The 27887-nt window shown below is 36.8% G+C and overlaps 1 protein-coding gene across 22 annotated transcripts in view; it reads left to right on the top strand.

Moving 5' to 3' along the window:
* The window catches only part of ST6GALNAC3 (ST6 N-acetylgalactosaminide alpha-2,6-sialyltransferase 3), a 561430-nt gene that overhangs the window by 317304 nt on the left and 216239 nt on the right, over positions 1-27887 (top strand). For 21 of the 22 annotated variants that reach the window (XM_074376207.1, XM_074376216.1, XM_074376206.1 and 18 more), the window contains one exon: positions 15808-16217. In XM_074376207.1, coding sequence (XP_074232308.1) covers positions 15808-16217 — 410 coding nt within the window. Of the gene's footprint in view, positions 1-15807; positions 16218-18044; positions 20304-27887 lie in introns of those variants that run through there. The other variant, XM_074376220.1, reaches the window with a different exon arrangement.

Below are 27887 nucleotides of genomic sequence, written 5' to 3'. Positions count from 1 at the left end.
TTTTTTTCTCCACACTCTGCCTGGCACTTTCATCGCAACATATTTGGGTCTTCCACTGTGTTCCATGGGTCTGTTTGTCCTTGTGCTGGTACCACTTTCTTCTTCCTCGAGGCTGTCTTAGCTTTCTTGGCCTTTTGCATTTCCATATAAATGTTAGAATCAGCCTTATAAGTTCCCGAAAAGATCTCTGGTATTTTGGGATTTTGATTAAGATTACCTTAACGCTATACATCTTTTGAGGAGAATTTACATCTTTACATGGCTAAGTTATCTACTCCATGTACATAACTCTCCATTTATGTAGAGCTTTTAAAATATTTATCAGTAACATTTTGTTATTTTCTCCACAGAGGTCTTGCACATATTTTATGAGATTTATTTCTAGGTATTTTATGTTTTGATACAGTTATAAATGACATACTTATAAATTTTTCATTGTTGCTGATATATTGAAATACAGTTGATTTATATTCTGATTTGTATCTAGCAATTCTACTAACTCTAATAAAAATTATAACAAATTATAGGTGGATTATTCTCTACCATTTTAAGGATGGAAAAATTTTTCCCTTCTTCCTTTCTTTGGCCAGCCTAATAATTAAGTTGACATAAGACAGCTTAACAGGAGGAAAACAAATTTAATTTTGTAGTTATGGGCACTCATAAAAATGTGAGACTCATAGAAGTGACCAAAGCAAGCAGCTTTTATACCTTTTAGACAAAGAAACAATATATTTGTGAAGAATTAACAAGACAAAGAAGCTTGGGCTTAGAGTAGTAAATTTGCGAAGAAGTAACAAGATTTGTTTATACAGCCTTCTTGGCCCAAATTCCCTGTCTCTGGTGATAAGGATGTCTCTCTTCCTCCTAGTACAGGGAGGGTACCTTTCCTATGAGAGATTTATTTCCTGTTTTCAGGGGAACAAAGGAGGATCAGAATGTCCTTCTTGCTCGACTGTTTCTTAAGTAACTTTAATTCAAAATAATCAATATTTAAAAGTGGCATATTTTGATGTGCACTGCCCAGAACCCCACCACCATCATGTCATCTGTGAATAATTTTATTTTTGTTTCTTCTTTTCCAATCCTTATATGCTTCTTTCTCTTTCTTTTTTTTTTTTTCCTGTTTTGCTGCACTGGCTAAGACCCCAGTACAATATTGCATAGCAATGATGATAGTGGAAATCATTGTTTAGTTCCAAATTCAAAGAGTTAGCTTCCATCCATTAAATATGACTGACATACAATGTTTACTATAGAATTTTTGTTTGGTAGAAACATTCCATTAGATTAAGGAATCTCTCTGTTTCTTTTCCTTAATGAAGAGTTTTTAATCATTTGTTGATATTGAATTTTACCAAATTCTTTTTCTGCATCTAGTGAGATGATCATATGATCATATGATTTTACATTTGAGATAATATGATTTTATCATTAATGTTGCAAGTTACATTGATTTATTTTTCTCTCCAACATTTTTATTTTGAAAAATTTCATGCAAGTTGCAGGTTTCACTGAACATCATTTTTACTTTTTTACAGACAAATTGTGAATATTCAGATTTGAGCATTTGGCAGACATTTTCTGAAATGAATGAAGTGAGCCTGTCACTTCAAGAAAATAACAGGCATTTAACTAATGACAAAAATTGAACTTTCAAGTCAAAATTAGCATCTGGGGAAATTTCTATTTGTCACCATCAACTTTCTGGTTTCCCAAAACTTAAAGAACTGATGAGGTCAGTGGTGATGTCAATAAATGTGTTCAAAATATATCCTGGGAAATTTCAACATTTCAACTCACTGGACTGATATTTTTCAAGTGGGCAGTGTATGATGTTACAAAATCACGCATGAGTTAGAGATCCATGCAAGGCGCAAGCTGGACCAGTGGATTCTGATGTAACAGTAGACAGTTTCCTTGATATGGTTTTAGAGTCCATATGGCAAGTAAACTTTAAGAAATTGCCACTTGTCAAAGTTTGATATAGAGTCTAAGAAAAATATCCACAATTATCTCTTTTTCTACTACGTATCTTTCTGAAGCTGGATTTTCTTCATCTACTTCCACCAAAACAACGTATTTTGATGGACTGAAAGCAGAAACAGATGTGAGAATCCAGCTATCTTTAAGCTAGACATTAAAGAAATTTGCAAAAATGTAAATAATACCACTCTTTTCACTATTTTTGTGGAAAATATGGTTACTTTTCATAAAAAATGTGTTATTTATGTTAACGTGAAATGGGCATATTGTTATTTTTAAATGAACAGTTATTTAAATTTTTTTTCATTTTTCAATTTCTAATATTGAAATTGAAATTCTAATATCACACACACACACTCACATGCACACATACTCAGCTTACATACACAGGAGATCCCTGGAATACTCAATAATTTTTTAAGAGTGTAAATGGCACCTGAGACCAAAACGTGTGAGAACTATTGCCCTAGGAATAACACCAGACATTCAAAGTTTATGAAAGTATAATGTTATTTGGCACATTTACCTTCTTCCCTTGAATGTAAGAACCTTAAGATATCTTAATTCCATTTACCCCCCTCTCAAATTATATGCTATTATATGGTAATGTTAATTCTAAAATCTTTTTTTTTTTTTTATGAAGCTTCACTTTGATATATTTAGATGTGGATTTATTTTTACTTATTTTGCCTGTGAGTCGTCAGCTGAGTCTTTTGAATTTGTGGATTCTAAGTTCTGGAGAATTCTCAGCCATTGTCCTCTGTCCATTCTATCTCTCCTCTGGTATTTCAAATAAATTTATGTTAGGCATTCATGTTGTATTCTCTGTGTCTTTTAACCTATATTTTAATCTCATGTTTCATTCTGAACATCTGCTTCTATCTTCTAGTTCACTAATTCTCTTTAGCTTTGTTTGCTGCTTGTTTAGCTAATTTGTTGTTAAATACATCCACTGAATTCCTCATTTCATGTATCATATTAATCAGTTCTAGAACTTCTAAGTGGTTCTTTGCCACATACATTCTATCACTTTTTATAGTTTTCATTTCCCTGCCAACATTTTCACTTGGCTTTTATCTCCTTGCACACAGTGAACATAGCTGTTTTAGTCTGTGCCCTGTAATTCCATACGTGACTCTTCTATGGGACTGTTTCTGTTGGTTTTCTCTAATGGTGTTTTGTCTTTTTATATGTGTGGGATTTTAGATTGTGTATTAGGCAGTGTTTTTGAAATCTTATTTGTATCAATAATTTGACACCTAGAATGCTATTTTCTTTCTCCACAGAAGAGCTTCTTCGCTTTTTCCAGGTGTCCAAGGTCATTTAGAAGTTTAGGACTAAGTAATGTAATTTCCAAAATTGAGGTTTTCAGAGCCAGCCAATTGATATGAAAAAGGATGAGAGGTTTTGCAAGACTGGTTTATTTCAATCTTACTCTTAGAATACATTTTAGGAGTCCTGGTCCGAAGTGCTTGTTGATGTATCCTTTTTGGGCTCTGGATTCTGACCTCTGTCCTCCTAGGCCCAAGAAGCTGTCAGAGGCAGAGCGTAGCTAATTATTCCAGAGCCACACATGCCTCCAGGGCAAAAATAGTCCTTAGTGTTGGTGTACTTCCCTGAATTCCAGACTTCTCCAAGCTGGCAATTCCTCACTAGCTTGTTAGCTCTTGGATAATCATAAAGAGATGGTTTTTATATTTTTTTCCAGTTTTTTTTTGTTATTTTCCATGGAAAGGGTTGTCTGAACTATTAGCTTTCATAAGTTAACATACTGAAGCAGATATTCTCATGCCAGTACTTTTAAAATAACTAATTGATTAAATTTTTTATTGAAGTGCAGTTGATGCACGATATTATATGTTACAGGTGTACAATATAGTGATTCACGATTTTTAAAGGTTATGCTGCATTTATAGTTATTATAAAACATTGTCTATATTCCCTGTGTTGTACAATATATACAACCTTGTAGCTTATTTCATACATAATAGTTCATACCTCTTAATCCCCTACCTCTATATTGCCCCATCTCCCTTCCCTCTCCACACTGGCAACCACTAGTTTGTTCTTTATGGCTGTGAATCTGCTACGTTTTTGTTATACCTACTAGTTTGTTGTATTGTTTAGATTCCACATATAACTAATAACGTACAGTATTTATCTTTCTCCATCTGACTTATTTCACTTAGCATAATACCAAGTCCATCCATGTTGCCGCAAATGACAAAAATCTCATTCTTTTTGTGGCTGAGTAGTATTCCATTGCATATGTGTGTGTACACACACACATCTTTATCCATTCATTTATTGATGGACAGTTAAGCTGCTTCCATAGCTTGGTAATTGTAAATAATGAACATTGGAATGCATGTATCTTTTTTGAATTAGCACTTTTGGTTTTTTCAAATATATACTTAGGAATGTAATTGCTGGGTCATATGGCAGTTCTGTTTTTAGTTTTCTGAGAAACCTCCACACTGTTTGCCACAGTAGCTATACCAATTTACATTCCCACCAACAATGTTCCCTTTTCTCCACGTTTTCACCAACAATTGTTATTTGTGTTCTTTTTGATGATAGTCATTCTGACTATTGTGGTTTTGATTTGCATTTCCCTGATGATTAGTGATGCTGAGCATCTTTTCATGTGCTTTGTGGGCATCTGCATTTCCTCTTTGGAAAAATGTCTGTTCAGGTCTTCCACCCATTTTTAAAATTGGGTTGTTTATTTTTTTGATATTGAGTTGTATTAGCTGTTTATATATGTTGGATATTAACCTCTTATATCATTTGCAAATATTTTCTCCCATTTAGTAGATTGTCTTTTTGTTTTGTTGCTGGTTTCCTTTACTGTGCAAAAACTTTAAAGTTTGATTAGGTCCCATGTATTTATTGTTGCTTTAATTTCCTTTACTTTAGGAGATAGATCAAAAAACATTTTGCTATGATTTATGTCAAAGAATGTTCTGCTTAAGTTTTCCTCTAGGAGTTTTTTGTTTTCCAGTCTTACATTTACGCCTTTAATCCATTTTGAGTTTATATTTGTATGTGGTATTAAAGGCTGTTCTAATTTCATTCTTTAACATATAGCCATCTAGTTTTCCCAACACTATTTATTGAAGAGATTAACTTCTCTCCATTGTATATTTTTGCCTCCTTTGTTATACATTAGTTGACCATAAGTGTGTGGGTTTATTTCTGGGCTCTCTATTGTGTTCCATTGATCTGTGTGTCTGGTTTTGTGCCAGTACCATACTGTTTTGATTATTGTATCTTTGTAGTATAGTCTGAAGTCATGTGCATGATTCCTCCAGCTCTGTTCTTTCTCAAGATTGTTGTGGCTATTCAAGATCTTTTGTGTTACCATACATATTTTAAAATTACTTGTTCTAGTTTTATGAAAAATGCACTGGTACTTTGATAGGGATTGCATTGAATCTGTAGACTGCCTTGGATAGTATGGTCATTTTAACAAAATTAATTCTTCCAATCCAAGGACATGCCAGTACTTTTTAATGATAATGAATTTGAATAACCTCTGTATTTTGGTTTTTGCATTTCCAAACTAGAAAGAATGAGCTTATTTCCTGAAGACTGTCTCAGTTGGAATCATAAGCCCTTAATTTAAAGCTTATATACGCCACATTTTCCTCCTTATTCCCTAAAGAAGCATACTCTTAGGACATATAATACAAACATCTCTCTCCCTGTCTCCAATGAACATAACCCCACTAAGATATTCTTATTTCCTTATCTCTTTCACTTGCTCATTTTCCCACTATATCCTTCCACTTTCAGCTTGGAATCCATGTTACTGGTGCCCATAATTATTTCTCAACTTTGACTTTCAGTGCACCACTTGCCGCAATCTCCAGCTCTGGATCAAGCTGGCTAAGCTCTTTCTTCCTCCCTTCCTTTGTTCTCCTGAACAGTACTAGAAAGAATGCATAACCTTGCAGTATATTCATCAAAAATCTATAATTTCTAAATTCTAATTGTGGCACAATGGGCAATCTTTTTGATTCTTACTCAACATATTCTATTTCTCACATATTCATGTCTCTCCTGAAGTCTGTTAACCTTTCCTCTAAGTCCCTCAATAATTAACCCTTACTTGCTTTATAGAAATTTAAGGGAACCTAGAGTAAACTCTAATTGTATTCCTTTCTTGTAAAGTCACATATTTCTCCTCATTCTTAATCCTTTTTTTCTCTCTCAAGAAAAAGTGCCTGCTTTTTCAAATGCTACCCATCCAACTATACTCTTAAATTATCGACTCCTACCTTTCCTGGGTTTTCACTGTATTAGTGAGCCCTTGTCTTGTATTTGCATGTTCCAAACCCTACCTCTCAAACCACAAACCCACTAAAGCATCCTCCAACCTAGAAAATAAAACAAGATGGGGAGAAAAAAATCCCTGCATTGAATGAGTGTCAATGAATGTTCAATGTATCACTAGCCTTAAGTGCTGGCAGAAAGTCTACATAAATTAAAAACATTTATAACCTAACATGATTTTCCTTGCTTCCAAAGCAAATTCTGGCCAGAACATAAAGAAGCCTCTAATTCTACATAATTAACATTAACTTTGTGGGAAATAAAAGTTCTCATGCTTGGTATTATATGCAGACTTCCAATATCTTTTCCATTTTTTCTTCCAAACTCTGATTTTTAGGACTGATTCCAATTCTACATGCTACTCACTGATCTAGTAGTGCTTGAGGGGTAATTGGAAGGATTTACTACCCTAGCAACTTTCCCACATGCCTGAGGGATTCAAATTTACCATTTTGTTCTTCATACCTTTTATCAGGCATTATGGTTTCAGTTACCATTACTAATTCCTCTAGGACAGTATTTCTCAAACCTAGATGCCCACTGGAATCATATGTGAAACTTAAAAAAAAGCTTCTGGGCAGGCACCATCCTCAGGAGTTGTCTGATTCAGTTGGTCTGGAGTGGAGTCCAGCCATATAGTTTTTTAAAAGCTCTCTTGGTCGTTGTGATGTGCAGCTAGTTGAGGACCATGTCCTTGGCTGAGTGACACGGTAAGATGCTATCACCACAGCACGGATTGGTTGTCTCTCTTATGATGTACCTGGGTGGTATGTCAGCACTGGGTCCTGTGCTCATCTTCCTGAAGGGAGAGGAAAATAACCCAGAGGTAAATTGGCCTCCAAATTAGTAAAGTTTTGTTATGATCTGACTGTGATAGTGAAATATGAATTACTTCCATTTTTCCAGTCTATAGGTGAAAAACTCCATTTTGGTTTGAAAAGACTCATTTTTTTGCCTTCCAGTCCAGAGAAGGCAAAGTGATTTTCCTTGGCATGCGTTCATGATTGTATAGATCTATCTTCTAAAGGAATTTCCAAATAAAGAGAATGTGTCATCTATGGAGACAGAGAAACATAGTTTTATGAGGCCTGTTTTAGAATTGTTTCTTGACATTAACATTTTTATGCACCCCCCTACCCACATTAAGTTTTATGTTCAGATGTAATGCCACCAGGTAGGAATCAAGGTAAATGCCATATCCCAAATCCACTGAGAGTCAGAGCCAAACCGTGGGTTATCAAATCTGTCTTTTTATGTGCTGTTACTCCCAGTGTATGATTTATACACACTGCTTCTGAAAGCTGCGTTAACTGAAAGGTGCTGGTTTGTGAAGGGGCACAGAAGTGCATTTACAGGCTGGCTTGGTTGAACTGTGTTGACTTCTCCTTAGAACAGCCTTTACAATTCTTTGTTCACAGTTAGAGGCCTGCTGAAAGTGAGTCAGTGCGGATGAAAACAGCTTGCTTAATCATTCCTGAAACACGGGAAAAATTAAAATGCATTTTTTTCTTTGTCAAGCAATAAAAACAATGCCAGATTGTTAATGCCTCTTTTGTACCTTTCACTTGAAAGACCTCAAAAGAACATCAAGGAGAATAAAGGCAAAATCTATTCCCCAGTGGCATCATTATACATGTTGAAGCCTCTAAAGCTGAAACTCTAAAGACATTCAGGAAGAGTAGAGGAATAAATGACAGCAAACTGAGGAGTATGTCTCTGGAGCTTTGTTCAACCTGCTTTGTTCAGATTCATTCAAATTGCGTGATGAAAAGCAAAGATATCATTTGTTTCAACATTAAAGTGGTAAATTAGTGAGTGGTGGGTTGCTAATTGTCCTGTAAAGCATTTAAGGTGCCAGGAGTGCCCCAATGCCAATATTTTAAATTGGGTTCTCATGGTTGAAATGAAAGCAACCCTTAGAATAGTGTAAAACAATGTTTTTAATAATTTAAACTGGTTCGATTCAAGCATGATTTTCGTTCTGAAATATTTATCGAAGCTCCTGTTTTTATTTGAGATGAGCAGGTTTTATTTTAGACTTCAAGACATCAAATAGAAATTCATTTTCAATATGGGACCAAAGTAGGGAGATAGATTAGCTCTGTTCAGTGCTGTGTTTCATCCCTGGCTGTTTCTGCTTGCTTCTAGGGTGTAGAATTAGCAGGTTTGGTTCAATTTTACTTGAGTTTTTAGTGACCTTTTCTAATCCTGACTGTTTCATAATTTAATGTCTTGACCTTCGATTTCCATAGAGCCACCTCAGTGATGAAGGCAGAGATTTAATAACTAGAACTAGTTGACAGGTGACCTTTCATACATGGCCATTTCTCTTTGCTGGGGAAGCCACACTGTTTTGCAAGTTTTAATTCTTGGTTTTAATTATGTATTCTATTGTCTATAAGCTTATTCACGGAGAAAAAAGTAAAGGTTAAATATTTCATTCTTCTTACTGATTAAAATGTAAAGTGCTTGGCAGTTGCCCCAATATATCATTCAAAATGGATAGGGCAGTTTGTCAGGTTCTTGCCCAAAGAAGAAAGAAGGAATTTTCCAGAGTGGTTGGTAAGGAGCAGGAAGGAAAAAGTGGTTAGGAAAGTGAACTGTCTCATTAACTGAATGAGATTTTGTGTGTGTGTGTGTGTGTGTGTGTGTGTGTGTGTGTGTGTGTTTGTAAATTGAGATCAGAGAAACACAAAGAGATCTTTGTACATATTGTCATTTGAAGAGAAGAGTGACTCTGACTCAGGTGAAACTTGCCAATCAGAGTGAATGACCTATTAGTTTTGGTCATTCTTTCTTTCTTTTTTTTTTCAGCCAGGCAAGGATCAATTGGGCATGTCATGGTAAATTGGTTTCTAAAGTCTACATAAATAATATTTCAACACAGTAAAATACAGCTAATTTTTAAAATATCACAGACTCTTAAAAAGAGGTAAGAATAACCACATATTCCTCCTCACACCTCCATAGTATCAAGGATTCCTCTGAGCTTGCATTTTTCAGCATTTTGCAGATAAATTCATTTCTGTACTAAAAACTCCTGCTTATGATAAGATAAAAATAAAATCAGTATGGCTGTAAAATGACCTACAGTATGAGTATAGTGTCTGGGCAGCCAGTGTCCTAGACCCTTCTTAAGTACGGAGGAGAGAGCCGGAGAGCCATTTGTGACTTAGAAGACGGCTTGGCCGTCTCGAGCTGACTTTGCTTCCTGAGGACTTGAGAGCAGCCACTGTGGGTTTCTAAAGTGGACTTACCTCAGGGAGGTTTCACAACAGGGGGAGGTCCTCCCGTTAGCCATGAGACCAGCTTATAAAACATCCTCTGCCGTGGCCTTTTGTTTTCTCAGACGTGGAGTGTAATCACTTTATGCTTCAGAAAGAAACACAACTCACTGCTGTTGTGGAAAAAGTATGAAAAAGCAAACTGAGTGGAAAGATGTGGAGGGCCATTTTAAAGCTAAGAAAATTGGTCATGATTAGTTTACCTTAGACTGAAATTTCACACTAAAACTTTAAGAAAAAATTTTCTTCATAATTCCTCATGCCACCATAATGCCACTGCCAGAAAGGAGAGGTTAATTCCACCCCCATGCAGACCCTGACACTCCTGAGGAGCCTTTCACGCACTGAGAATCTTTGTCTTGTGTTGGTGAAATTCTTGTCCACCAGCATGTTTAAAAGCGTTAACTCGCAATTTAATATAAATAAATTTACTATCATACACGGTGAGATTTGAGGTGTTTGCCTGTATGTATATTAGGAATAGTGCAAGTTAATAATAAATATTTCTTTAATATTCCCCACTTCTTAGCAGTGCTGTGATTGCATTTTATGAAAGGTAATATGTGCTCTCTTTTTAATCTGAAACATACTGGACATCATGTTTGCCTCAATTTCCTCAACTCAATAATGGGAAAGAAAAACAAACTTTTGAAGAATTCATCATGAGAACTGAGTGAAATAATGTAATAAAGTGCTGTGCAGGATGGCTGGTGCATAGTAGGTATTCAGTCATGTTAATATCAATAAATATGTCACACTGTACTTCTCTATCTCTCTCACACTGTTTCTTCCTTCTCTCATTCTGTCCCTACACCCTAGATAGGAATCAAGTCCTCTTTTCTTATGAGGAGGTGAGTGTCAAGATTCATTTTAGCAGAGAGAAGACTTGTTTTTTAAGACAATCTCTTAGGTCTTGAAAATAGTATATTAATTGACCCTAGTTGATGATAAAACTCCCCCATCTACCTTAGAGCTGTGTACTGAGCTTAAAGCACACACTGATTAGAATTCTAAAACTCTTTTATCCTTCACAGAGCCTTGCACAGAATAGGTATTATGTAAAAATTATTTCGTTGTTTACTAGATGTCACCAAATTCTTAACTTTCCCCAAGCTGAGTGTTTATAACCAGATGTACAGGTATAGAAGTAGTGTACTTCTGCAGAGGGAGAAAATACCCAAATCAAATAAGGCAAATCTTGGAGATACTGCAGGTTCAGTTCTAGATCATTTCAATAAAGTCAATATCGCAGTAAAGCAGGACACACAAATTTTTTTTGTTTCCTAGTACATTTAAGTTATGTTTATGCTATACTGTAGTCTATTAAGTGTGAAATAGCATTATGTCTAAAAAAAAGCATATACCTTAACTTAAAAATACTGTATTGCTAAAAAACGCTAACCATCATCTGATAGTGCGGGTTGCTACAAACCTTCAATTTGTTAAAAAAAAAAGTAGTATCTGTGAAGCACAATAAAACGAAGCCCAGTAAAACAAGGTATGCCTGTATAATGATGTTACCATTGAAAAAAAATCAGTATCTTAGACTTCAGATAAAAGGAGGTGTTTGACATTTGTGACCTTTCTCTTGATGGGGAAACGGTTTCCCAGACAGGGTCGGCTGAACATTTGTGGTGATCTCAGTTTATAGACACAGCCCAAGCCCAAGCAAAGCATTTGGCTTGATGATGTTTTGTGTGTACAAGAGGAAAAGACAAAAAGGTCAAGTTTGTTTTTAATGGAGAGAAAAAGGAAAATAGGGACAAGTCAACTGAAAAGGAGAATTCAAAATTAAGATAGGGCTTGATAAAGTGGAGCCAGATTAAATCTTTCCAAAGGTCTCGGAAAATCCAGGGCCTCAATCTAAAAAGAAACTGCTCACTGAGGCTGAACTGAGCGCGTGGACACATATGGAATAAATTTTCAAGCAAGGGCCCCAAATCAAATAACATAAACGAGCTCAAGAAACAGCAGGACATTTTAACAAAGAAAGTCGAGATCACAAGATGCAGCGATAAAGCTAATAAAAGGAACTGAGATAACCAGATAAGAGCAGCTCTTGGGTCAAACCATCTATCCGTGCCCAGGTATGTCTTTCTTTTTATTATGGCTTCCTGTAGTTTGAAGGTGCCTTCAAACGTATAAATGAGTCCCTGAGGCTTTCGCAAGCTCTTTGTGTTACCTGAAGCTTCTGATTATGATTAGGAATGTTCCATTCATCTAGCCCTGCACTCCTGTCATACTGTAAAGTTAGTTCTTGCAACCAAGTGGTAAATAGAGCAGTCACCCTGTGCAGCCACGTCTCCTGGTACCTCACTCAAGAAGCCAAGCAGCGAGGCAGGACTGAGACCACGCAGTATGACATGTGGGAGTTTCTTACAACCCTGGCCATGGTGACAATCTGGCCAAGTGAATAGTATAAAAGAAAGGGGCAATTTAAACTTCACCTACCCCCAAAGCCATTACATTCATAGCACTCTGCCCAATTCCATATTCGTTACATAAACAAGAGGCTATTGTTCCCAATGTTTGCCCTCAAGTTGTTAGTCAGCTGCTGACCTCATAATCTGCACAGCTGGCATTCTGATATGTTGTCATGAAACAGATTGTGATGTCTTAATTGATCACTTTCAGAGATTACAATTGTCAAGTGAAACCAGTATGCTTATTCTTATTAGTTAAATTAAGCCTTGTTACAGCAGAGCCAGCTAATTCATTTTGACGACTCAGAAATCCAATGTAAATTGCTACATGTAGAGCAGAACACATTCAAGGCTTTTTCTTTGTATCTTTCTTTTTTTCTTTTTTCTTTTTCTTTTTTTTTTTTAATTTGTGGAGGCCATAACCCCAAAATGTTTTCATTATACAGTGAAGCAAGTTCTTGGGACAGTGAATGGAACCTAACCTCCCTGCACCATATGCATCTTGGTGATAAGTTGGAGTGTGCCCTGTGACACAAAATTTAAATCAGGCATTGATTTGCATGACTCTGAGTCTGGAGGACTCAGCTAAGTGTGATGGATGTCAGGCCCTGCTGCAAATTGCCTGGCAGGAAGAGTATTGTGTTCTTCCTTAGCATCACCAAAGATCATAGGCTTCTAGATGCATGAGGAAGGGTCTTAGATCAATGCCCCATTCTAATGGGCATCCTCTTGTGCCTCGGTTTGCCTATTGGTGAAGTATTCACTATGGCACCAACCTACAAAACCTCAGCCCCAAGTGCCCTAATGTACTCACCCACCTTGAGAGCACCTATTCTAACCTGGTGCCTGGATCACCTTGTTGTCTCCCTTAGCTCAGAAATCTTACTATAGCAGGAGTGATGGACAGTCCCTTTCATAGCAGAGTTTTAAGACACTTCACAGATGGACCATTGTGGACTGTTAAGTTTTTCAAAATTGTTAATTTTGACATCTCAAATAAACAGATACCTTTGTCAATCTAGCGTAATTTATAGTGTACAATAAAAACTAAATCAAAGTAAAGTTAAATTAATGTAATATCTGTTAGCATCCAAAATACAATGGTAAACACAAGGACATTCATTAAAGCCATTTTTCATAATTGAAAAAATTCATATGCCCAGCAATATCCAGATAGGTACATTATGGTATATCCATATAGTGGAATATTATGCAGATATTAAAAGTATCTCTAAGGACGATTTACTGACATGGGAAAGTTTTAATGGTGTCAAATTAAATGAAAAGCCAAGGCTGTCAATGGTGCAAATGGTATTTCTCAATGCATCTAGAAGGAAGGAAGTACTGTGAAATATTGTAGCAGTTGTTGAGTGGTGGAAATATGGAGAATTTTAATTCTTTTTTGTGTTTTTCAAGTTTTCCACAACAGGCCTATATTACTTTAATAATCAAGGAAAAAAATTTAAAGCACCTCAAGTAGTCTTGTTATGACATTGCTGCAGAAGTCTGTGCTCAAGGCATCTCAAAGCTAACAGGTCTGGAAATGAGCTCCTATCTTCCTCTCCTGGTCCTATTCCACCTGAAGCCTCCTTCTCAGTTGAAGGCAGCTCCAGTCTTCCAGTTGCTTAGGCTAAAAATCTGACCTTATCCTCAAGTCCTCTCTTTCTCTCAGACCCCACCTTCCATCTACTGATCAACTTACCAGGTCCTACCTTCAGAATATACCCAGCATGTGACCAGCATCTTGCCGCCACCTCTGCTACCTGACCTGGTCCAAGCTGCCATCCTCCCTTGCTGAGATTGTGGCAGTGGCCTCTTCTCACAGTTCACTCACTTCATTCAAGTTCTCTCACTTCATTCAAGTCTTTCCTCAAATATTTTTTCCTGAGACTTTTTGTAATCACTCCACCATTACACATGTAGTCACACACAGGCATCCTTACCTCCTTCCCTGCTTGAATTCTTCCTATTTAGCACTAACATATTATGTACTATGCAGATTTGTCTATTGCCCCCCTGCCTGCTAGAATGTAAGCCATATGAGGACAGGGATATTTGTTTAAAATTTTCACAGCCAAATCCCCAACCCTATGAACAGTTCCTGACACATAGTAGCTGCTCAGTAACTACTGTGGGTGCCTACCATTGGTAGGAAAGATGATCTGTCACAGTTGTGTGATAACTATCCTGGTGACTTTTCTGAGGCTCTCTGTCACTCAATTCAGCCACATAGATTGAACCTGTTGGTATTTGCTGTTTCTCCCTGATTGCTTTTCTCTTTTCAATTAAGTCAGCAATTCTAGATGAACTGGAAATGTCCATTTCTCCTTAATATTAAGTTCAGTGTTTAGGAGCCTAAAAGTTATTTTAATTAAATGGCTTTCATTTCCTAACTTAACCACTATATGTTGAGCTACTGTAGTATTCCAGGGACTTCTGGGGAGTAGTGTTAAAATGAAGCAGACATTGACTCTGCTTTTACAGAGTTTACTGTGTAGTGGACGGACATAATTAAACAATAAATTAAAGGGCAGCACAACCAGTGCCCAGTGTGGAAGGGGTGACTGACCAATAGGCACTAAAAAATCTAGGATCAAATGTCAGATATAAAATGTGGAATCTCATAGGAGGGAAATAAGAAAGATTGTGTATGAACAAAGCACATAGCTCTTTTATCACTACTTTAACAGGTTGATTTTTCTTTATGTGGGAGGGAAGTGGTAAAAGGAATTTACAGTCATTCCTCCACGTCCACAGGAGACTGGTTCCACAACCCCCGCAGATGCCAAAACCCACAGATGCTCTTCCCTTGCAGTTGGTCCTCTATATCCCGGGGTTCTGCATCCGCGGATTCAACCAACCTGGATGGTGTGGTATTTCCATCCACGTAGGGTGGACTGTATTTGGTTTGCTAGGGAGGAAAGCACACAGGGAATAACGGAAAGAGCAGTGGGTTTAAAGTTCCATCAAAGTTTGGATCTTCCACTGCACCTTTATCGTCTGCAAATCCTGAAAGCTGATGTTTAATCTCTATGAGTCTCTGTTATGCCACTGGTTAAAAAAAAGGAGGATGGTGGTTACACCAGCTCTAGAGACCATCTCTGTGCATGCCTTCCCTGAGATCTCAAAAGAAGCCTTCCCTTATCGATCTAGAATAAACAAAACCACAAAGACCAGTCAACATGGTGATGCAAGGGAATTTTTTAAGGGTCTCTGTAGTAGTTTTGGTCGTCTGAAACTTGTCTTACATAGTTCTCGGCTCTGAAAATCTTTTTTTAGAATTTCACCATTTGCTAAATTTTTCACCTCTTTGTCACTTGCTACATAACCATTTATACATATAAGTAAAATACAGAATTGATGGCTGGATATCTTCTTCTCCTCCTCCTCCTCCTTCTTCATCACCATCCTTATCAAAAAGATCAGATCTTTACATATTTCCTTCATTTGAAGTTATGGTTTTGAATGAAAAGTCATCATTTAGAGTGGGGGACAAAATGACTAATTTTTTCCATTTAATTTTAAATCGACACAAGGAGATAGAAATTAAAATTATTTCTCAGCAATGTCTTCACTTTTTAAATGGAAGCATGCCCTGAGCTTGATAATCTGTGGCAGCTACTGTAGGATTGGTGTGCATATTTCAGAGGTATTCCTGCACTCAGTATTATGCACAGTGGGATTTTCTGTTTTCCCAGAGAAACTTGTTTGAAGAGGTGGAATTTACTAACTTACGTGTTTCTCCCTCCTGCCCTGTTTCTCTTTCTATTTTTCAGCCTTTGCAGCTGGACTGTAACCTTTGTGCGATAGTGTCAAACTCAGGTCAGATGGTTGGCCAGAAGGTGGGGAACGAGATAGATCAGTCCTCCTGCATTTGGAGAATGAACAATGCCCCCACCAAGGGCTACGAAGAAGACGTTGGCCGCATGACGATGATTCGAGTTGTATCCCACACCAGCGTTCCTCTTTTGCTGAAAAACCCTGATTATTTTTTCAAGGAAGCGAACGCTACTATTTACGTTATTTGGGGCCCTTTCCGCAACATGAGGAAAGATGGCAATGGCATTGTTTACAACATGTTGAAAAAGACTGTGGACCTCTATCCGAAGGCCCAAATTTACGTGACCACAGAGAAGCGCATGAGTTACTGTGATGGAGTGTTCAAGAAGGAAACTGGGAAAGACAGGTGAGTCCTCTGAGAAGCAGCCTTACTGTCTTTTATGCTAAATCTCTGCTGAGTTCTTTTGCCAGCGATCAAATGAACAGAGTTATTTTTCAACCCGATTGTTACATGTTTTTGACTATTATGATTACTTGATGAGCCAGCAGCGAGGCCCCGTTTATTCCACCTACACTGCCTTCTGTTCTCTCCATTTTGATTGGCTCGAGGCTCCAAAAGGCACTGGATGTTTCCCAAGATATTTTTAGGTTTGTTCTTATTTAGCTCAATTTGCTATTGATTAAATTGGATTTTAGCCGAAAGAAGTCTACACATTTCTGTTTCAAAGTAGAAATGTTAAGGAACTTTAGGACCTAAACTCCTTTGGAAGTTGTGGCAAATATTTACTGAGACCACAATAAGACAGGCCATTGATTCTCTAGGGAGGTTGCATAGCTTCTTGCATGCAAATCGACCCTAGGATCCTGAACACTATAACTTAGCATTTAACATGTTAGGCAGAATACCATGCTGAAATCATGCATTACCTAAAATCATTAACAGTGGATTCTTAAAGTGAGATGAGAAATATGTACTATTCACTCAATTATCTAAAAACCAATTTACATTTTCCATTACATCGTTTTCTGTAAACTGCCTTTCCCACTTCCTTTTCTCCAGGCCTGCTCGCCTTCTTCTTCTCCTGCTCCTGCCCTCCCCCTGCCCCCTTTTCACCCCCCTCATCTCCCACATAACTCTGTGGCTGGCCATTTTTCCTTCCTCTTTTGAAAGGTAACCAGCATATGAGAGAGAAGTGAAATTATAAATCAGTCTATCTTAGTTCATATATCTAGTTCTTAATAAAGAACTGCTGAAGGAAAATATTGAAACTCATTGCTAAAATTTTGAATTACTGGTGAATTTTGCTTTTTTTGTGTAATACCATGGATAAATCGATCATTGGTCATAATTCTAATATTAACATTCTTATTGCCTCAAAATGTGTATTTTTTATTCTTTATTATTAACAAATTTAAACTTTTAAGTATATTAAGGTATGTGCTTGGTATGGGGAGTTCCTGATGTCTCTGGGGATAATTTAATTGCTGGTAATTATTTTAAAATCCTATCTAGACCAACTTTTCTATTGATAATGTAGGTTGAATTTAGTGTTTTCTACTTCTGAGCACCAAAAATGCATAGCTTCTAATGAAATGCAAGACAGAAATAGTCATGGTGTTGGCCCCTTCTGCTTTACTGTTAGCAGGAAGAATCCCAGTGGTTAGATTTGAATTGTTGTAACACAAGCTGTCCAAAGGGACAGGCAGTAGGGATAAAAGGAGAAGGTAATGTTTCAAAGAAATATTCTCGCATGTAGCACCATTCTATATAAATATGACCATTCTCAAGTGGATTTGGAAATTTCTGGCCTCTCACCAGCCCAGAGCAATGCAATTAATTAGATATACTTGGTTTTTCATTAGTAATAGTTAGCCCTCAGGGTATCCCCTAGTCAGAGCTATAAGCCTTAGAATCATTTTGGGGTATCAGAGAAGAGCTTAGCATGCCGTGTGTTCCTGTGTGTTTCTATCGTGTTGGCTTTTGCCATGAGCTTTCAGTGAGATGGCACTGTCGTCACAGACCTGTGGATTGTACAAGTGCTGGGAGAGACTAGCTTTGGAGATTCATTTTCCTCCCGGCTGTGATGAAGAAAGCTGTTTGTGCAGAGGGAAAAAGCTCACTTGCTAAAATTAATTTGCAGGTATCATTCAATTGGTAGAGTTACCAAAATAAAAGTAGGGGGAAAAAGCCAAAATGATTTTATGATGCTTTCTTACTGTTTTCTTCACCGAGCCTAATCCTGTCTGGTGCTTCACTGGGTACTGCAACTGGACTGAAGAAGACATCTATACTAGTGTTATAGACATGAACAGAATGGATAGTTTTGGTAAAATATGGTTGGATGGAAAAAGGTTGATCAAAATGACCTCAAGGGCTACTATCTCCACTGTAGTTTAAGTCTATACCCTAACTTTAGCTGTGTGGATTTCATTGTCTAAAGATTTCCCATTGTGACCTAATACTCATTGCCAAATTTCAAACAAGAATATTTTTTAAATTTTTATGAAGGAAAATGTAAAATTTATAAAGTAGAGAGACTAATACTATAATGAACCTCTGTATACCCACAGCTCAGATTGAATAATTATTAACTCATAGCTAATCTGGTTCCATCTATACCTCTACACACTTTCTCCCTCCCCAAGGATTATTTTGAAGCAAATGCAGGACATCATATTATTTCATTCTTAAATATTTCAGCATGTATCTCCAAAAGATAAAGATTCTTAAAAGTAAACACAAAGCCATTGTCCTCCATAACAACCAGCATACTTTCTTAATGACATTGTAGAGTCTGTTTTCAGATTTCCCCAATGAACTCATTAATATTTTTAAGTTAATTTGAACCAAAATTAGCATTAAGGTCCATACATTGTTCAAATCAGGATTAGCATAAGGTCTATACATTACAAATGATTGATATATCTCCTATACTCCTCTTAACCTATGGCTTCTTTTCTCTCACTCTTTCTTTATTGTTGAAAAAACATAGTCATTTGCCCTATAGAGCTTTCCACAATCTAGATTTTTGCTGATTGCACCCCCCATGATACCTCTTCTACACTGGTATCTCTATATTGAGGATTTATTGGATTCGGGTCCAATTTTTTAAAAATATCATCAAGACTATTAGGTGATACTTCTATCAGGATGAAGACTGTCTAGCTTTCTTTCTTTTTATCTTAGCAGTCATTAATGATCATTGTCTAGATTCAGTAATTCATTAGAGGTTGCAACATGGTGACATTTCATCATTTCTTTTTCATTTATTAGCTGATACACTTTACAAAGATAAACTCACTCTCATTAACCGTTTAGTTGCCATGATATAGAAGATACTACCAGTTCTTTCCCTTTATTTATTAGTTTTAGGATATTGGCTTCCTATCATCTTTCAAAAGTGGCCAGTAAATTTATTATTTTCAATATTTAATATTGACTTATACATTTAAACATATTTAAAGTATTTTGATTCATTAAAATTATGTGTTTATGCTTAAATTGTCCTATTTTGAGCTGTGGGAACCTCTTCAAGTTGACTTTTGAGTCCTTTTGACATGTCTTTAGTAGTCTCGTAAAACAAAGTCTTGTAAAGAAAATTCTTCTCTGCTTCCTGGTATTATAGGATGTTTCAGGCTATTCTTGTACGTATTTTGATGCATACGTGGATTCAGACATTTTTTTCTAAAGGATGTTGATCCTTTCAGTATTTATAAGAATATGATCTTGGCACTACAGGTGCTCACTGCTACTGAGTTGGTCTTTGTTTCTTGATCTTTTCATTGGAGAGAGCTAGTATATAAACAATGCCTTATATATTGTTTAAAGTCATTATGTTGTTAAAAATCATTATGAGTTCACACTGAAACTTCGAATTCAAATGCAGGGCTATGAGGTTTTTATTTTACCTCATCTATTTTGTATCTGTTCTTTCTGCTCCGCTGACAATCACAGGACCTAGAGACACCAATGTAAATACTCATCTGCTTCATCCCACAACATAAATATAACCCTTTTAGAATAAAAGCACGATCAGCAATGTGATCACTGTAAACATTTTAAGGTTATTTCTCATCAAAGATGTTTTAATGCAAGCATTCATGTGGGTCCACGCTCACAAAGTGTGTGCCGGTATATCCCAACAGAACTGAAATATTTTTCTCCTAAGTAAACAGAAGTAAGTTAAGTGGTATACGTCACTGCAGGCATGTAAGAGATATCAAAAAGGACTGTCTGTGTAATTTGACGTTTGTTGCAAAGCTGTTTTGGTTGATTTGCCTGCACTTCTGGGAACCTTTTAGCAAGTGCTCATTTTCATCATCAAGTTTTTAATGGAGACGTTTTGTCACCATTATGATGTATAACTTATAGAATTCTTTCAAAAATTGTGTCCCTAGTAATTAAAGTGATTCATATTAGGAAAATGATTAAATGGAGATCCTTAAAGAAAATTTTGCCTCTCAGCTTGCTTCTTCAAATTGTCAAAATCCCTTTTTAAAATGGTAAGCTCCTCCTCCATTTAAGGTGGGCATCTTTTTATTTTTTCCGGTGGTTTTAATTTTTATCTTAAGGGATTCCTTATTGAGAAAACACGAAGTAGTAAAAGAAATACGTAGTGTGTTAAATTTTTTAGAATGAGTTTTAGACTAACTCATAAGCATACTGGAAGACTTCTTCAAACCAAATGATTTTTCGTTTGCTTTCTTATCAGTTACCGACTAAAATTATTTGGCTTGTCAACTAGAAAGGCTGACCTGTGGGAAAGGCTGAGAGAACAGAAAGAGAGGCTACTTGCCCTTTCTCTCTTCATCTTCTGGGTCCCAGTTTCTTTGGAATTCTAGGTACTTTGGGCAGTGGTCACCTTTATATTTTCACTTAGCAAATTTTTTTCTGGGAAACAGCAACCTTCAAAAAACCAGAAACCCTTGGAATTAATGATCTTATATTTAAAATAACCTGGACCAAAACAAATCACTTTTCCCCCTTTGAATGATTGGTATGCATAAATAATACCAGCCTGCTGCCACTTACACATTTGCATTAATACATCTTAAGACTGAAATACCCTAGAGGTGCTGTAGGGCTGACAGTGGCACACTCAACATTTGAAAAATGTGATTTTATGCCTGGCCATGTACAGATGCAAAACAAATGTTACTCACCTGGAAAAGCAACAGAGCCTGTGTGAGATGTTCTGCTTCCCCATGGGTGGATAGGCAGTTGCAGCTTGCATCCCACTTTAGAAATACGTTGGCAAATGCAGGCACATTATTTAGTTACATAATAATTGAGAAAGCTATAGTTCCCATTAAAAGCACGAAGCTAATTCAGGGCTGATAAAAGGCCCTGGGCTGCCCTGAATAGGTCTTCATTAGCTAGTACCAATGTGGCTGTGCCCTCAGGGATGGATGAAATTAATGAAAACCAGCTTCAAATAGATCAATATTTCAAGGCATTACTGCTTCAGGTGCAAAGGATGTGAAGGGAGAGAGTTACTTTTAAGGATCATTAGGAAACAGGGAACACAAAAGTCCCTTTCAGAAAACACTGTCAAAATGGGAAGCTGGTCAATATCAAGATGGCCGCATGACTAATCTTTGCCCACGTGCTCCAGCCATTCCCACTCAGTCTTACCAAGAGAAGAAGGAATCAGTGATGTGTTGTTTCTCACTGCCTTCTCCTGGAGATGGTTTTGTCATCGGCATGGGTTTTAAGTGCAGTCCTCGTTTCACTATTGTAGCTTTGGCTGTTTTGAAAGTTTCTTGTACTGCTGTATGATCGATCTTAGGGATTAAATTGGCTCACATCCCTTAGGTTTGCAAACCCTTAGTAGTTCCTAGAGTGGAAGGAGGTTTCAAGTCTCTCTCCTGAGAATATGGGAACTCTGAGAGTCCCCTCTTTTGAGACACAGGGCAGGCAAACTGACTCAACAAATGCAGTGCAGCAAGGGGGAGGGACAAAAACAAAACCAGAAACTGCACTAGCCAGAGAGTCCGCCAGGACACACAGGCACATGCCTGGTCATCCAAAGAAGTACTGTTACTCTACCTGGACTCTAAAAACAAAGATGTCTAGTTATTTCTAACTCAGAAAGAATAGGTACTAACCTCAGGCAAACTTGGATCAAGAGAAAATAGGCCAAACAGAAAAATTCTTGTATTGAAAGAACACATATGGAAAACAGTATTTTCTCTTTTTTCTTCTTTTTGAAGACAGACTTTGCAAATACAGCATCTCAGCACTTTTTCAGGAGGAATGTTGACACACCTCTGTTAAAATGAATTAATGTTCCCATCCCAGCTGATGTATTTGGCAGGAACAATGAGTTCACACAGCAGTCATGGGCAGACCCATAGGACTCCTGAGTCAAAAAGCATAATAAGGCATCCAGGGCTGTGTTTTCATGCTAACAAGCATTGGGAAACAGGGGACTTCCTTTTTCCCATTATTCATGATGGCATCTAGTGACCTACATTAGGCCTCCTCTATAATATACATGGGCTGGAAATTTAAAATTCAATAAAGAAGAGGGAAGTATCTGTTTTAATAATGGGAGGTGAAGGAATGTTTGCAATTTATCAAGATATCAGTACTGACCTGTCGTGTTTAAAAATATTTACATGGGTGCAAGGGGGCACACGCGTGCACGCACACACACACTAGGTGAAACTATATTTGATAAGACAGCTCACTGTAGTATTAAAAAAAAAATGAAGGCTGTGCAGGCTACCGGTAGTCATAGAAATAAGACCAGTAGTTAGGAAAGTAAGGCTCTCCTGGACCTGGGGATGCAACTCGATACAACGGCTAGACACATAGCCAGATGATGCTGTGCAGAGAGGAAGTCCCAGTACACATTGATGCTGAACATTTACTCAGTATAAAGGCTTTTGAACATTGCAAAGGGTGTGAAACTCAAAGACCAACAGACCTTAAATTAGACACCTCATTAGAGTATATCTATACTTTTAAACTTCAAAAAGGCTTCAAAGGTTTTTTTTTTAATTTTCTTTTCTTTTCCTACTTATTTACTTATTCATTCATTTGTTTAAAATTAGTATTTTTTATTTACTTACTTAAAGTCATGAGATTTATCTCTTCAGTTGATTTCCTATAATTTGGATTTCTCCTCTCCTTTTTTTTTTTTTTTTGAACTATCTTTGTCTCTCTTCAGGTTTAGATCAAAATCAAGAAAATTAAAAATGGTGGTACACTTGTCCATGAACATTATGTACCAGGGGCAGTCTCTTTCTTTCCTTCTCAGTTCTTGCATGCCTTGACTCTTAAGACAGAGTTGGGTTTTTTGAAAGTTTTCATCCTCTGTGTCCATCAGTACTACCAGATTTTTAATTGCTTGGACAACCATTTCAAAATACTTTGCATAGTATCTCAGATGTAGTAGGAGCTCTACACGTGTTTGTTGAATTTTTGCTTCTCTAAAATAAAAATAAGAGATTTTTTATTAGACGTAGTATTCCTGACCTTCTAAATGGATTTCCCTCTTTAGCTTTTTTTTTTTTTTTTTTTAACTAAAGAATGGGTCCTCTAGATCAGTACAGTAGGGTTTTTTTTGTTTGTTTGTTTTTTAGTATGGTACTTTTCAAACTTTAACATGAATACAGTCACCTGCTGTTTCATGTGATCTGGAATAAAGCCTGAGAATTTGCATTTTGAACAAGTTCCCAGGCCAGGCCAGTGCTATTATTCTGCAGATGACACTTTGAACTGCACTATTTGAGATTGCTTTGAATGCAGGAACAATATTCCATTGTCCCTTGAGTCAGAGAAATACATAAGTAAAGATTAGGTATTTCCCAAATAGCCTTGATAATCAACCTGTAGTTGGATCCCAATATTGTGACCATGCCCTGTTCCTCGTCTGGTTAAGCATGGTGCCCTGAAGTTTTTAAGAATTCAGCTAGGGTCTTACTTTCTTTATTTGTCCATTTCTCTCTTTAGACAATACACTTTTTAAGAACAGGGATTTTCCTTATCTCCATTTTTTTCTCAGACCTAGCATAGTGGTGGTTTACCACCAAAATATCAGACAAATGTGTTGTTTTCACTCTACTTCTTTCAGCTAAATGGCCCATAGATATTTCAAATTACCTCAACAATAACTCATTTTCTTTCTTCTATCATTACCGCTGCTGCTGCTGTAGTTTAGGCCTTCTTTGCCCCTCACACGGGTGCCTACTAATATAGCCGTGCTTCTATGCCTTTGCAGAAATTGCTTCTTCTGCCTAAATTTTACTTCCTCCCATCACCATGCACACAAATGAATCCTTTATGACCAAATCAAATGTTATCTGTTCCATTAGAACTTCTGTTTCTTCCTCTGAAAATCCATAGCATTTAGACTTTAAAAAAAAAATAAAAATCATCAATCTCTACCATGCATTATTGTCATTTATGTCTAATCTCTCCAGGTGGTCCGTATACTCTTTAAGGGAATACCAGCTCTTATATATATTTGTTTCCCCAGCACCTGATACAATGTTTGACTCCAACAGGTATTCTGTAAACATTTGATAGATGAATGAATAAATAAGTTAGTAAAGGAGTAGAAGAAGTAATATCTGATAGGTTTTTTTTTTAAGTTTACAAGTCCCTTTGTCACTTGTTGAAATACTTGTGAATTTCGAAACACTTTTCTTCAGGATATAGGGGTCACAGTAATACCAAATGAGGCCAGTTATAAGATTGGATTTTGATAGAAAAGTCTCCACACTTCTACTCAGAAGACTACCCCTTGCTCTATCTTATCCAAAGGTTGGCAACTCTATTACCTTCTCCAGGGATTTTGTGACTGGGCACTGGGTTTTTAATAAGTCACTGACAGAGTCATTCCTCAAATACAGGTTTCTATTTTAGTTTCACTTCTGAGACAAAGCAGGTTCCAAGACTTCATTCACAGTTCTGTTAGTTGTCAGTTGCCTGGTGAAAAACCAATTCCTAGCACCCAAACACAAGGTTATACACTTGGACCTTAGGAAGCAAATACAGCAACCACCACAGGAGGCAGAAAGCAAATACCCGAGTGAATGAGAACTGGTCAATCTCGACTTCATCTTCTAATTGTCTCCTAGACAATATTTTCTTCATTGAAAGCAAAGAAAGTGAATAGCCTTAGTGAAATGCTTTTAAATAACTTCATGTAGAACATAAAGAAAAGGGAAAAAAAAGCATGCAGTGTCTTCCAACTCACTGCATAAATAGTGGATGAATTTGTACATAGACTTAGAGGAAAATTTATGAGTTTTTTGATATAATTCAGATCCTGTCATTCTTCTGCTCAGAACCCTGGGATAGTCCCTTATTTCCCCTAGAGTAAAAGCACAAGTTTTTACAAAGACTTATAATGACTTCCAGGGTGATCTGGCCTCTCGTTTGCTCTCTGAACTTTGTTTATAAAATTTCCTCCATGCTCACTCTGCTCTAGCTAAGCAGTCTTCCAAGTTGCATCTCAAACACACTAGGCCTGCTGCCTCCTATGGGCCTTTATTTTATCTCTTCTCTGGATCACTCTTTCTCTTCATATATTGTGTGATCAACTTCATCACCTCCTTCAAGATTTTGCTCATGTGACCTGCTCAGTGGGTCGACAATAATACTAAACATTGAAATTCCCACTCCCCATAAGCAGCATTCCCAATTCTCCTTACTCTGTTCTGCTTTTCCTTTTTTCCCCAGTAGCATCATTTACTTTCTCATATTTTATATACTTACTGATTTTATCATTTGTTGTTTTTGGTCTTTCTCCTCTACTAGGATGTAAGTTCCCTAAGGGCAGGGATCATTGTCTTTGTTACTGATGTATCCCAGCACTTAAAACAGTGGGTGGCATATAGTAGGTGTTCAGTATTTGCTGAATGAATGACCAGGAGGTGGAAAACCAATTAAGTAAATAAAGGATTCAGGATAACTTGGAAAACTTGTCTCAGGGCAACTACTAAAGTAGCTTAAAAAGTTAATGAAAATGAATGTATGTAGTATACGTATGACTGAAACACTGTTCTGTACACCAGAAATTGACACATTGTAACTGACTATACTTCAGTGTTAAAAAGTTAGCTTAAAAAGAAGAAAATGCATATGTTCAGAAACCATATTATTAAGGTGCAAGTTTATGGCAATTTATTCCACTGTTGTTCTACAAAAAGGTACTAGGATGATAGCCTTTTTATTCGAAGAGTATATCATGTTACAGGGAACTAGGCTGACTGAGTTTTATTCTTCAGCACATGGACCATATTGTTTAAACAATAGACCAAATTAGCTCATCTCTTTAGTACCCAGCAAAGACAGCAAAAATCTCTGGCTCATACTTGGTTTGGTAGAGCAGCAGTCCCTAAGTGTGAGTCTACATCACAGTTACCTGGAAGGCTGGTTAAAACACAGATAGCTGGGCCTAACCTGAGAGTTTCAGGGCGGGTGGCTCTGGGGCAAGGCCCTCGAGTTTAAAGTTATAACAAACTCCCAGGTAATGCTGTTGGTGCTGGTTCTGGGACCACACTTTGAGACCCACTATGGTAGAGAAAGATTCTGAGATATCAGGAATTATATTCAATTATTTTGAGCACACTCAGTCCTGTAATACTATTTATACTATTGGCGTAGTGCTATGGGAGCATCTAAAGTTATGTTTATTGTGATTATTGTTAATGGTGAGGAATGTTTTAACTCCTGTGAAAATCCCTCTGCGGCCCTGTCATTTTATTCTTCACTTGCTTAAGATCTTGCTCCTCTGTAATCATGCCAGATGGTGCTGCTCATCAGCTTATGAAGAAGCGATGCTTTATCATCTAGACAGAGAGACAAATCATTCTGTTCTCTGACTTTGGTTCAAGAATCAACATTTGGGTGTATGTTCAACCTACTATTTGCTTTACAATTTTGCTCATTAGGTATTTATTACCCTGACAATATATGAGCTAGTCATTATCCCTCTGTCATGTATTTCTTTCAAATTATAGTCATTTAAGGTTCATATCAGCACAGTTTGACAACTGTCAACTTCCCAGCATTACCTCCACTAACATATAATTTCTCTTTTGCCTGAATTATTTGGGTGAGGTGGTTATCTAGAAAGTGTATCCATAAAATTAAGATCCTGGATAATATTCCTTTATCTCATGTTCCAAATGGAGCCAACATGATCCAGAGGGATAACTGGAGTGACTGGTATTGCTGATTTGTGAAAAACAATAAACCTTGAGGGCAATAAGTAACATTATGACCAATTTCATCACATTCTTTTTCATTCATTGTATGTTTTCCTTATGAAGAAATCAGAATGAGGAGCACATATGATTTAGTGAGAAGTATAAAGAAACAAAGCAAAACTAGAAATAGTAAGACATTGGCAAGGTGGATGGGGAAACTTTTTTCATATGAAGTGGAAAATGAGTTAAAATTGAAGATCTGGGGAAAAATAGCCTACTTGAGTGATTCAATTATTGGAGAAAAACCACATTTTTTTTAAATTTATAATTTTCACTAAAAGGATAATTAACGTTACTGCTAGATAATTCATGCTGAGAGACTATTATAGGCATATATGGAACAGTCTCTTGATGTGAAAAGGTCATTTATTCTCCCCCAAGAATGCCTCTCTACACAGTTGCAATATTGAACATGTCAAATTTTCTTGAACTTTTGTTGATTGGAGAATAGAAAATAGGAAGGGAGATATACGTGGAGCTTTCTGGGAGAGCTTGTCAGTTTGTCTTAGTTCTTGTAGTTGAGAGTGGATTTTTGACCATTAAATCTTTATTAACTAAGATGTTCATATGACACAGCATAGTTGCACCACTGTGGAGGTGCAGAAGCACTGAAGGTAGATGCAGAACAAAGAATGGTTGCCTTTTCAAGGTGACTTTTCCACTATGCATTCTGTTTTTCTAATAAATTATGTAGTCCCAATCTGTCAGTCCATGACGAATACAGTTGAGTTTACTTAACAGTGCACTAAATTTTCTTCCATCAATGGTGCAAGTTTCACATATTCTTCATGGTAATCATAATTAATTTTTTTCTTTATCATCTACTTCATTCATAACTCATAGCTCACCA

This window comes from Camelus bactrianus, chromosome 13 (genome assembly GCF_048773025.1).
Source record: "Camelus bactrianus isolate YW-2024 breed Bactrian camel chromosome 13, ASM4877302v1, whole genome shotgun sequence".
Lineage (NCBI taxonomy): Eukaryota > Metazoa > Chordata > Mammalia > Artiodactyla > Camelidae > Camelus > Camelus bactrianus.
The sequence above is the reverse complement of the archived record's forward strand: the minus strand, read 5'-3'. Positions and strand labels throughout refer to the sequence as shown.